Source organism: Melospiza georgiana, chromosome 15 (assembly GCF_028018845.1).
Source record: "Melospiza georgiana isolate bMelGeo1 chromosome 15, bMelGeo1.pri, whole genome shotgun sequence".
NCBI lineage: Eukaryota > Metazoa > Chordata > Aves > Passeriformes > Passerellidae > Melospiza > Melospiza georgiana.
The window spans coordinates 3,962,000-3,974,619 of record NC_080444.1 but is presented as its reverse complement, the minus strand read 5'-3'; the positions used below and the strand labels follow the sequence as shown (position 1 = coordinate 3,974,619).

The 12,620-nt window shown below is 44.0% G+C and overlaps 1 protein-coding gene across 4 annotated transcripts in view; it reads right to left on the bottom strand.

The window, feature by feature from the left end:
- Nucleotides 1-12,620, bottom strand: part of EBF1 (EBF transcription factor 1) — a 261,512-nt gene that overhangs the window by 236,932 nt on the left and 11,960 nt on the right. For all 4 annotated transcript variants that reach the window (XM_058034565.1, XM_058034566.1, XM_058034567.1 and 1 more), the window contains exon 6: nt 6,590-6,658. In XM_058034565.1, the coding sequence (XP_057890548.1) occupies nt 6,590-6,658 (69 nt within the window). The remainder of the gene's footprint in view (nt 1-6,589; nt 6,659-12,620) is intronic.

The window sequence follows — 12,620 nt, the reverse complement described above, 5'->3', positions numbered from 1 at the left end:
TGGATCCCCCTGCCAGGCTCTGGGCTCCTACTGGGGCCAGAGCACTCAGAGCTTTCCTGGTGCTGCAGGAGGTCACTGCACCAACATTTTTAAAGCACCCCCAACATCAAATACCCAAATCCTGACACCAGAATGGAGCAGCAGAATAATCCATGAGGTCTCAGATCCCTTTGCACAAGAAGATCCACAGGGTCTTCAGGATGGACTTCAGGACTAAAACAAACCAATTCAGTCTCTAAACTTGTTAACTCTCACTGAGAAGGAGATTTTCAGGAAGAGCTCAAGGGACTCACTGACATGGACACACTGGCCTTGGGGCAGCAGGGCCAGCACATCCCATGTGTGCACTCAAGTCACAGCTGGCCAAGCCCGTGCCTGTGGGTGAGCACTAACAGACAAATGCCAAAATCAGCAATCTTGTCTTCAGTTCCCCTCATCCCCAGAACATTTAACACAAGCTTTTTAGTCTGCCTAGAAAAATCTCAAGTTTTATTCTGCATCAGGACAACTATTTTTCTTCAGGAATGGGATCATCTCCCTGCTTAGAAATTACAGAGCATTCAGCACAATGAGCCTGCTTTGCAATAGAAGCCCCTGCTACATCACCAATTCTATGAAATAGTAATAATCAAACATAAGATCTCAGTTAACTAAAGCCCCAAACACTAGCTGGGGATTCAAAAGGCATCACTGAGAGAAGCAAGTAACTATTAGAGTAGTGTGAAATGTTTGCAGTGAAACCCAAAACCATATAAGGCTTGCCTGGTTTGGGATTTAATAACAAACTGAAAACTCAGAACAGGTTTGCTAAGAAACTCACAAACCTTCTGAGTGAAGCTCAGACCAAATTAAGGTTTTGCATAATACTTCTGAGATCACACAAAAATTCTTGTACTTGGAGGCAGAGAGAAGAGTAATCAAACAAACAATAAGCAGAAGCTGGTTTGACCCTGACCAAGTTCATTCAGCCCCAAGAGCAAAATAAAGGAATTTATAAGCAGCAGTGATATGTGCCAACCCCAACAGGCTGAAACCAAGAGATTTTTGCAAGAATCCTTGCAAAGTTACCCCCAGCTCTAGTCATTTCATCAACAGAAACAAGGCTGACACCACATGCATGAGGAGCACTCCTAGAGAGGCAAGCATGCAAGCCTGAATCTCAGTGTGAGAAGCATCTACTGATCAGTCTCCCATTTATCTCACAAGCGCTCAAAATGCCTTTGGTTGCCTAAGTCATGTGGGAAATGTTCTGGGTAATGCTTCTCAGCTGCATCAATCACAAGCAAATCCTGGAGGATGTGTGTTTGGGTCCCTCCCCTCTCAGAAATGTGTGGGCTCCCGGAGCTCACATACAGCACTGGAGGCCAACTTCTGTCTCTGAACACCCTGCTCAGAGGCCCAGGGGGTTTAGGCAGCAGAGCCTGAAAAGACAGCCTGGGAGACATCTCTGTGCAGTGCTGGGGGTAGCTCTGTCACCCAGCTTCTGCTCCTCTGACTCCTCCCTGATGGATCAATAACTCCCATCTAGCTCTGGAAGGGGCACAGCAACTGGGAGGTGTGGGCTGCTTTCCAGCACAGAATTCCAGATAACAGCCAAATATTCACAGCCAGGGACACTTTGCACTTAGGATGTCTATCAGAGTGCTCCATGCCTGCCCTCCTGCTCCTTCTGTGGGAAAACACGCCCAAGGAGCCAGCAGTGATGGGACCCCCAGGCTCCCACAGCCCATCCCTGGTGCGAGCAAGGGGGAGCAGACACAGCTTCCCCTGACCCCACACAGCCAGTGGGACAAGGATAGCACCAGGACAGGGCAGGAACCTGCACTCCTGCCAAGGAGCCACTGCCAGAGCACCTGGCATCTCCTGCCACTTTGCTGTGCCATGTGATGAGCCCACGTCCCTGCAGGCTGGTGGGGATCAGCTGCAGCACTGACCCCAGCCCCTACAGCAAAGCATCCCTCAGCAAAACCCACCTCATCCCCTCCCCTGCATCTCCTTCCCCCTCTCTCCAGACATTGAAAGCTACTGCAAAATGCATTATTTGCCCATCTACTTAAGCAGTGTGTTTGTGGGAGAGGATGCAGGGAGTGTGATACAGTCCTCCCAGTCACTTTTCCACCTGCCTGGCATTTAGGATGAAAAGATGATCAGGCTTGTAAAATACAATCCACTACCTGATGACTTGTAAAGCAGTAAAACAGAGGTAATGAGTTTTTCATGTCCTTGCACAGTGAAATTCTACCCACAAACATAAAACTTTTCAGGTTACAGGCAGAAAGATTTCAAACCCATCTGTAGGTGAGTTGGCTGGGTGTGCTGGGACAAGTTACAGAGAGCCCAGATGAGCATCCTGCACATGTTGGAAGCACAGAGGTCTTTCAGACACTGGTAGGGGCTCATGCATTAAAATGTACTTTGGTGTCATCTGATATCAAGGTATAGGAAATATTACAGCCTCCAACCCATGAGTCCCTACCCCTGCCTCATGGACAAGAGCGGTGATGGCACAGGAAAGGCACAAAACTCCTCAGTGCTCCCAAAGTGCATCCAAAATGCCACATGAAGACCTTCAGTGTATCACCAGAGCAGGGCCAGGAGAAGCCCTGGCCATCCCCTGCCACCAAAGGTCACACAGTCCCTCCCAGGGCAGCTCCAGCACAAAACCCCTTGACTTCTACCTCACCTAAAGATTATCAATCCAAAAGATAGACAGTGGCCAGATTCTCACTACAGGTGCTGCCTCAATTGGTAAATATTAGCAAAGCCAATCCCAGGTCACTGTCACCAGCCTGGGATGAGCCAGGAGCTGCCTGTTTCAGCCCTTTTTCCATGCAATGTCTCAAGCAGGATATATATGATATATATGGTATATATATTTTTTCTGCCACTATATTTGGGGTTGCAGTGGCAATTCCTATTTTATCAGTCAGTAGGACTCCTATTGACTGGATGCAGCCATAAAAGGCAAAGAAGCCCCAGCAGGCACTGGTAACACCATTAAATATCGGTCCTGACAATGGTAAATTGGGTTTAAAAGTTTAGAACACAGTGCCAAGAGAGGAGCCTTTTTCCTGAACCAAGGAATAACATAAAGCCCCACTTTCTCCCCTATGTGACTTTTGTCATTATCATCTTTTCTGATTCTTACAAAGCAAACCTAATTAGGAAGCTCTCTCATTAGTCTTCCAGAAAAATTAGCACAGCTTATGCTAATTACTCCTGTAAAATTTAATAAACTCGTTGAAATGGGAATAGTCTAATGAGGTTTTATTTATTGAACTAAGATAACTGTAAGGAAAAAGGTTAGGATACCAGGATATCCAGAGTGGTAATAAAACTACAATTTATTCAATTTCTTCACAGGAATTTTATTGCGAACCTTTTAAATTCAAATATGAATTACAATTCGAAAGTTAAATCAATCTAGAATTTAATTTAATAACAGGAAGTGTTCTGTGTTTTCTTTAAGTGTGATTACAATACAGCCCTGCCACTGCACTCACAGGAGGAATTGTGCATTTGTATTGTGACAATAATACCCCTTTTAAAATGAGTTCCTGTTCATCAGATCTTCATCTCAACACATGTAACTGGATTAGCAATAAAATATACAGGCTATGCTAAGAAGATGATACAGACACACACAGGTTTCCAAGAAACTTCCTTGGGATGACTGCTCTGTAATCATAATAAACTAATTTTGTTCTCCAGAGAGAAAATTTAAATCACTGTTTTATATGAGTATAAATTTCTTTAGGTCCCTTTCATGGCTGTATCTGCTGATACTATAATAGAGCAAAGTATAAAACAATTTTATAAAGAATAAAGTCATATCCTTTTTCCAAACACAGCTACAGACTTTCTTTCTCAAAACCCACATTTTCATTAAAGAGAAATACACAATTTGATTTCACACATATCCAGGGTTTGAAGGAGAATACAGCACCTGTAACTTGGAAGTTGCCAAAGAGCCTTTCCTCCAAGTTCACCAAACCACCACAAAGCCAGAGCCCTCTCTATCCCGAGTCCCTCCAGCCTCATCAAAGAGAATTAATCAATCCCAAATAGTATTCCAACTTGTCAGAAGAGGATAACATTTCCATGTAAGTGCATATGTCAAAAATCCCATGGATAGATTCTATGTTAAACTCTATGTTAGGTCAGAGTCTGTGGATTCACAAGATTTGATGCAAGAGTTAGATTAAATCCATAGGCAAAGACTTGATCAGAGCACCAGGCATGTGGGAGTGCTTTAACCCAAATGGTAAATGAGTTCTCTAAGCTCAGTGCAAATAAAAATAACTAAATATGGCTTTGCATACCAATTGACATAATAGTTAAGAACTGAGAAGTGACAATGGAGCACAACCAAACACATGGCCTGACTTGTGCAGGCATTTTAATCACAGAACAATTTTACAGGACTCGTTTTCAGGTAAAAAGGCTCTGTAGAAATCACTTCATCCTTTCCAAACCAAAGGGGACAAGAAAAATGAATAGGATAAATGTCACAAGAAACATCACTAAAGCTACTAACTCTATAAAGCACATACTTGCTTGGCCTAAATTGTTTGAACTAGCCCCAGCCAAGAAAAGGTTTTAAGTACCCTACTGGGACAGATGCGAAGCGGCAACAATAGAAGCCACACTAATGCAATCCAGGTAACACAATCCTGTTTCAAAAACACAGGGAGGGCTAATTACAGTACTGCTGAGTCAAATTTCTTATGCCATTGCAACCCACAGGAACAGGTCAAAATCAAGTGTTATTCAAACCACAGTCATATCAACCTCCTGTATCAAAGTCACAATTTAAAACCAAGTGAAGAACTTAAAAGCTTAACCCATTCACAAGCCAAGTGTGATTCAGTGTGGGTGGCGAGGCAGGGTTTGTGTTATCAGCTTTGAATTGTGTTTACCTTGCATTTTAAGAAGAAACTTCAAAATTGGTAACTATTGCATCAACTCATGTAAAGACTGAGGTATAGATCACTGCTAGAAGTTAAAGCTGGGTTTTTTCCTGTATCTATTTTCCTCATTTTGCAGGAAGCATGCAACAGACAGCATCTCTGGCTTTCAAAATTTAAAATTATCTGCAACTGGCAGTTTTGCATACTAGATAGTTAAACAAAATATTTCTGTAAACCTGCCATTAGCATCTTAACATCTCACTTTCCAGTACAATGAAAAATTCATGTGAATTTTGTAGCTTTCATGTTGCTCAAAATGCCACTCTAACACCATGTTTATAGTGTTCAGCTCTGCAGCGTGCTTATAAAACACAGCTCTGTACAGGTTTCACTGGGGGGCTTTCCCCCACACACACTTCCTCTGGTGCTACCTGATGCTCAGAGAAGATTAAAATATGCCTAGTAAAATAGATAGGGATATCTTCAGAGATTTAAACATTCTCAGGATGACTTATTACAGCTAATCAAAACATCTGCTATAAGCATCCAATAAAAGCACTTTCCTACCCAACCCATCCAAGAACTGGGAGCTGGGATGAGCACAAAGCTCTGGACTGCTCTCCAGTGGGCCCCCCAACCCATCAAACCCACCTGACCTTATTTCATAAAATGGATGCTCTGGCATGGAAGATTCTAAGAACTTCATGCAGCAAACATAATTCAGACAGCAATGCAAGGAGAGGCAAATGCTCTGTGCCCTCATCCCTGTGTGTTTGGGGTCCCTCTATTCACAGCTCAGTGCAGGGTGTTGCTTTCCCCAGCTCTGACAGACCCTTTTGGTGCTTGGTGGCCATTTAAATCCTCTGGAGTAATGCTGCACAATACCCTGGCTATCCCACACGGCTTTGGACAACACATTTGGACAATAAAAATGTAAAAATGGCTCTTTGGCTACCATTTTGCATAATTGGCAAGCAACAGAAACTACACATGGCCCAGAACAACAGGAATAGATGTATTGTACTACAATGATTTACTCAGTGATGTCAGATTAGCAATATGGATCTGTTTAAAAACACAATAATTAAGACAGGCAACAATGAATTAATCAACTGACAATACAGTCAAAATAGTATTCCAACCAAAGAAAATAAGAGGAGGGAAAAAACCTTACATTGCAGATCTATTTTCTTAACTGTTTTTATGCATAAATAAAAGCCTTAAAATGTAGATGGATTGCATCCAACAGAACTACAGTAGCTAAGTGATAATGATTCAAACATTTTTCAAATAAAAGTTAAATATTTATAAGCACCCAACCACATTTCATAAATCACAAACTATTATTATTTTATTCCTGAAGCTTCCCTGGCATAGCATGTGAATTGAGTCACAGAAAGTCAGAAAGAAAAATCTCCTCTTTATGCACATGAATCAGTTACAAGAGCTGGAGCTCTCCACAGCACAGGGCGCTCCAGTATCCCTACATTTCCCCACATATGGCCCTTCCAAGACAATCACAACTGCAAAGCACAACTAATTCTGTATCAAAAAAACCCAAAATTTCATCCGCATATCCTACTAATTCTTCCCCATTAGCAACACGGGGCAGGTGTTTCATTATAATGAGGAGAGGGTGGAAGAGGAAAAAAATGGAAGGAAACAATAGCAGTCCTTACCTGTCAATTATCACTGGATCTGATGGAGTCTCATTTCTGTTGCCACAGCTTTTCTTGTCACAACAGCGGCTACAGAGCAAAAGCGAAAGGATTTAGTGCGACCATTACACTGTAAAATCATCATTACGAACATGTTGGGTTCAAATTGCCGGCTCGAGTTACCCTGCCGGCCCTGCCTGCAAATCAGTCAAATGCACTGGGTCACATATGGGTTAATTACAGTGTTTAACTTCTTGCACAGCTGGTTAGCAACGGAAAATATAAAAAGAGAGGGGTTTTGCCCCTTTCACAAATAATAATTCAAGGATTGCCCAAAACAGGGAGAGCTGCCTGTTTGTAGCCTCTTTTCCGCGGGGTTTAACAGTTGTCCCGCAGATGCTGGCACACAAAATAAGGCAGATTTTTCCCTGAGCCTGGTTTTTACATTTGCTTAACGCTTGTGTTACACATCCACAAGATATTCCCTCTTCCACACAATTCCCAGCTACTGGCAAGCCTCCCCCCCAAACTCCGAAAGCACAATTATTCTCCCTCTAAGAAGCACTGGTGTTAATGGGGGAGCTGAAATGCAAGCAGCAGCAGCAGCTTTTTATGCTCGAGCGCGCCTGTTTCCCCAAGTTTTCCGAGCATGTTAATGATCACTAATGCCACGGAGAGCTCTGCTCCAGCGGCTGCTGCCCTGCGTCAGGTCAGATACAAAGCAGGCATGTGAAATATAAGCTCCATCTCCCAAAGCTCTGCTCCATGGCTGACCTCAAGGCTGGGATTCTTTTTGAGCTAAGGTGGCTCATTGTTTCCTAAGAGAAGTTAAGTTGGTGGGTTTTGATGATTCCTTGTCAAGTGTTGTTTTTGGTAAGGAGGTGTAAATAAATATATTGCTGGTGAGTTTGTAGGTGAGGTACGTGTTCCTGCTCCAGGTGGGAATCTCTCCTGGTGCCTCTGGAGCTGTGGCAGGGAGCTGCCCTGCTCTTCCCACCAGCCCATGTAAACCACGAGACCAAATCACAGCCACAAAGGTGAGCAAAGCCTTTAGATTTCACCCACCCACTCACCCCAGGGAGGAAACCCCTATCTCACAAGGAAAGCTCCTGTTTGCTGATGTACCTTAACAGAAACTCCCCCACTGAAGTCAAGGCTTCAAGAAATAAAAAAAAAAAAAAATTAAAAATCAAGAAGTTCCTGACTTTCCCAAGTCCTTTTTGTCCCTAAGGACCCACTGGACAAAGCATGGGCAGCTGCAGGGACCCCATCCCATGATGGCACCAAGTGTCAGGCGGTGAGGACCACCGTGGCTGCTCTCCCTGGCCAGACCTGGGCACATCTCAGGTTCAATAAACTTTCTGGTCAGCCTCAATCACACACAACCAAATCCTGGAAACCACTAAGTTTGTTCCCAGTGGCATCCTGGGGACCTGCACCTCGCCTGTATTTCAGCAGCTATCAGGAGGGACCACTGCTCACTCTCCCTCTCAGATGAACTATTTTCCTTTCCCCAGAAGGTGGAAGAACATCAGGGCAGGAAGAAGCCCTCAGCAGTGCCATGCTATATAAATAGCCTTGTTGGGAGTATGACAAAGGTTCTCTTGTGTTGCTGAACAATAGAGTGAATAATATACAGTTACCCACCAAGATTAGCAATAAAGCAACTAACCACACTAAAGATAACAAAAAAGGGGCCTTTTACAAAAACAGCCTGTTTAAACATGGCTTTTTAAAAAAATAATAATTTTGTTTTCAAAGAGAGGAAAATACATAATTCTTTTCACCGCAAAAAGCTTCAAGGCAACTATTCAGGGCTGAAACTTTTCACAGTTAACACATGTGCGGTATCTTCATTTTGGTGGAAGTTACATTGTTTGGGATTGCCAAAAAAAACTGCTTAATTTTACAGCACAATACCACAATTGATCCACCAGAAAATGCCAGAGCCTTGGCACCCTGAAAGTATTAAAATTTAGGAAGGAATAAAATATGCTGTAGGTAAATAGTCATGGGGACGTTCAGGGGCTTTTTTTGCCTATAAAAGGACTTGTCATTGGAGTGCAGCTAGAATGTGTGGGGTGAGAAAATTTACCCACAAACAAGGCAATAAAAACTGCTAATCATTTTTAAATGATTAAAATGTAATTAGAACCAGAGTTGGCACAAGTTAAGACAATGCAGTTCTTGTGACTGAAGTGAATCAGGGCTAGTCCTGACATTCTCCCAGCAGACTGGAGGGACAGAAATTGCCACACTTACTCAGGCAAGCAAAGGTTCCCAGGCTCCCAGCACGAGATGGGCAAATACCAGCATCCATACCGTGGGGCTCAGAGGTTGGCACCTTCCTGGGCATTAACCCAGAGGGAGAGGCAGCCACGGCGGCCTGGGGACAGGGACACCTCGGTCTCACCTCCTGCCACAAGTGTCAGGCACTGCCCAACGGGGACAACCCAGCTTTGAGAGCAGGGGAAGCACTTCACTGCTCCTCAGGTGGCCCCTTAATCGGGGTACCCTCCCAAAAGTGCACCCCAATAGTCCCAGGTGATAGCAGGAGACCTCACTCCATGACCACAGTCTGAGGGTGATGTGGAGGGGCTGCATGGCTGGCACATCCCACCATCGGGTGGCTCTAGCATGAAAGGAGACCCTGAATGTTCCTCCATGACCTAGAGAATTAAATTTTAGAATTCATTTGCCTTTTGTGTTTTTTCCCCCTCCCTGCAACAGCAGAATTGGAGGTCTCTTCACTCTAGTTTTTCTATGCAGAGAATTAAAACATCACGCAGATCCTGAGTTTCAGACCTGGTTAAAAGTGCTTTTAATTCAATTTCCCTCAAAAGCTTTGGCTTTAAGTGCCTACTTAGCACTTGGAAATAAGTTCCTAAATATTCAGCACCCTTTCTCCTTTCCCTGAAAGAATTTTAAAATTCCCAGGAGCTTCTCCAAACCACTCAGAAACCCTCCAGCTCCCAGCAAGGCTCTGTGCAAGATCAGGGAGTGCCAGCTCCTTGCAGCCATGAGGACAAGGACTCATCTTTGCTGTTCTTCCATGACACCTCTCCCCAGGTGGGGCCAGGAGCCACAGCTCAGAGACAATGCCATGCTGGCCCACAATGAAAAGCCTACATAAATTGATTTATTGGTGGGGTTTGCTTGTTTTTAAAGCCAGTAATCCTTGGTAGTAATGCATCCTCCTGGCATTTCCCGCACCCACAATCATTGCCATCCTCATGGCTCATTACCGAACCCCTCACCATCCCTATCCCGCTCCTCCTCAGGCCCCCACCACCCCCAGCTTTTATTGCTGCCTTTCTCCTCACCCAACCCTCTGGGGACCTGCTGCTCTGCTGTCTCCTTGCTCCCCATCATCCTCCTCCTCTTCCCTTCTGCAAGGATCTCAGCCCGGGCCCTCAGTTCGAGGCCTGCTCACCCCAGAGCCGCCCTTGCTGTGCGGGGCCTGGCGCGGCGGCCGGAGTGTCCCCATGCAGGAGCCCTGCTTTGTGCATCCCAGGGACAATGAACAATGAGGAATTTGGGGCCCGTGGCACCTGGCCAGCACCAAGGAGACGTTGGCTGCCAGGCTGGGTGGGAGATGCACAAGGTCCCAAGATGCCATCAGGATCCATGGCATCCCTGCCCCAAACAGGCTCCTCACCCTGCAGCGTGGAGGTGTGGGACCCCCCTGCCAAAACAGCTGTAGGATCTTTTTTTATACAGACAAAACCCATATTTTACTCCAACCTCATTCTCAGAAATCACTGAACCATTTTAGCTGAAACTTTCCAAAGAAAGTCAGCCTGAGGCTGACACCCTGCAAAGGATATTTCAGCCAGAACAGTTTAAGTTTGGCAAAGCTGTAAGCCACTGAAGGTTTCATAATGGAAATTGTTGAGGCAATATTAACTATAGATGTCCCTCCCCGTGCTGCCTACAATACTAATAAATTCCACTGAGGTTGTGAATTCTCCCCAGCTATTAACATTTTCACCAACAGCGTAGATTTTTATATCTGACAAAACACAATGAAATCCTTTGAAATAAACAGCTACCTGAAGCAAACCTCAGCTTCACTCTCCTACCACAGCCAGGACTCTCTTACACATTTGAATTCTTTGTCTCCTCCATGCCGTAGCTGTAGTACACTATAAATACCCAGCTTTGTCACATAAATGCAAAGTTTTATTGTGCAGTTAGCCTTGATAGAAAGCACTGCTGAAAGTTGTTTAGAAATTAAATATCTAAAACAAGCTATTTTAAAATACAGAGCCCTCACTATTTCATGTCTGAAATGAAGAAATTTCATCTTAGGGAGAGCAAGCTGTCTTTCACACCATATGGCTAATGGTAGTGCATAGCAATTAGCTGGGCTGATTAATGGGGAACAGACTCTAATTTTATGCTTATAATTGAGGCTGCATTTGCACCCCTGGTGCAAATTCAGCACATCCCAACTTCCACTTACAACAGGCAAGAAATCAAGAGAAACAGAATTGTGTGGAGAGAGAATTTTTTCCCATTCTAGACCCCTAAAGAGCATCAGATTTGCAATTTAAAAGCGTGTTAGCAGCACAATAGATGACAGATTTGTGCAATAGGGTCAAGCGGCCTGGTAAACAAACAGCACCCTCTTACACACGTATGGGCAGCAAAGGAAATGGGAAATATCTAATATGAGCTGTAAGAAATTTGAATATGGCTCCCCCACCCCGTCAGGAACACAACATTTGCCTACTACTGTCAGTTTGAGTTTTTTCTACCCCTCCACCTTATGGCTATGAAACACAAAACATGGGCTAGCAGTAAATAAATAGCAGAAGAATAAAGCTTCTGAGCCAGTGAATTTTAAGAACAAAGAAAGTGCAAAGTGCTTTAATAAAGGGAATGACTGCACATCTTTCCATGTTCCCAGAACAGAAATAATTTTGTCTCAGTCAAAGTATATTGAATGGCTGTAAATCTGTGATGTGGGCATTTGGTCTTCTGGTTAAAACTCAGCCCACTATATAAAGTTTTAATTTACTTCTTACACTTTATGTTTCCGAAGTATCTGTGAGGAAATTAATTCTTTAAAGTAGTTGATTCTGGCTCAGTGAGTCATTCCTACCACCAAACCTTGCTGCTTAAGGATCAGGAGGACACATCACCCAGGACTAGTGGCAGATTCAGACCCTGACACTGCAGGCACTTGAACTTGTCCTTAATTTTACTCATGTGCCCAGTCCCACTGTTTTACTGGCCTCTTACAGGAGAAAAGTAAAAGGCACTTGAGTCTTATCAGGTCAGGGGCCTCCTTTAATATTTCCATGAATTGTTCCTAGCTAGGTATCCAGTGTGAAAGTCGTGCTAATTGGGCCAATGAATTTTAGGACAATTACAAGTTGTCAACATGACTGGGATTCCATTTGAAAAGGCAGAAGTGGCCTGGAGTCCTCAGCAAAGCAGCAGAGGCTCCCAATGGCAGCAGAGGCTCAGGCACCTCTTGGAGCTGCAAACCAAGTTTTTTGGTTTCTTGAAAGAAGCAGCCTAGAAAAGCAAGATGTGAAAACTAAAATCCCCCAAAATCCTGCTGCAAGGAAGAATTTGAGGGGGGAAGCTGTGCAGGGTTTCACCCAAGCTGGCAGGGCAAGGAGAGCAATTCCTCTGCCTTCATCATGGGGTGCTACCCCCCAGCAGGGTTTTAGCAGGAGGAGCTGTCAGTGGAGGACAAAACATGCAGATCCCAAGAATTTAAGGGAAAAAAAAAAAAAATCAACCAACAGAGAAGTTTCCATCTGAGTATTTTGTCAAAGACTCTCCCCTGCCAGGAAACCCTCATCCAAGTTTATTCTTTTAGAAGTGGGTACTAGTTTTTACCCTCAAGTTACTCCTTTTTAGTAAATATATTTTGTAAAAGTTACAACGCATGCAATGGCATTTTTACAGCCTTAAAACAACTGATTGTAACAATGAGCTTATGCAAGAATGCCTCGTCTTCCACCAGGGAATTATTTTCTGCCATCGAATAACATGTAACAAATGATTTTTTCAGACATGCAAAAAACACCCACTA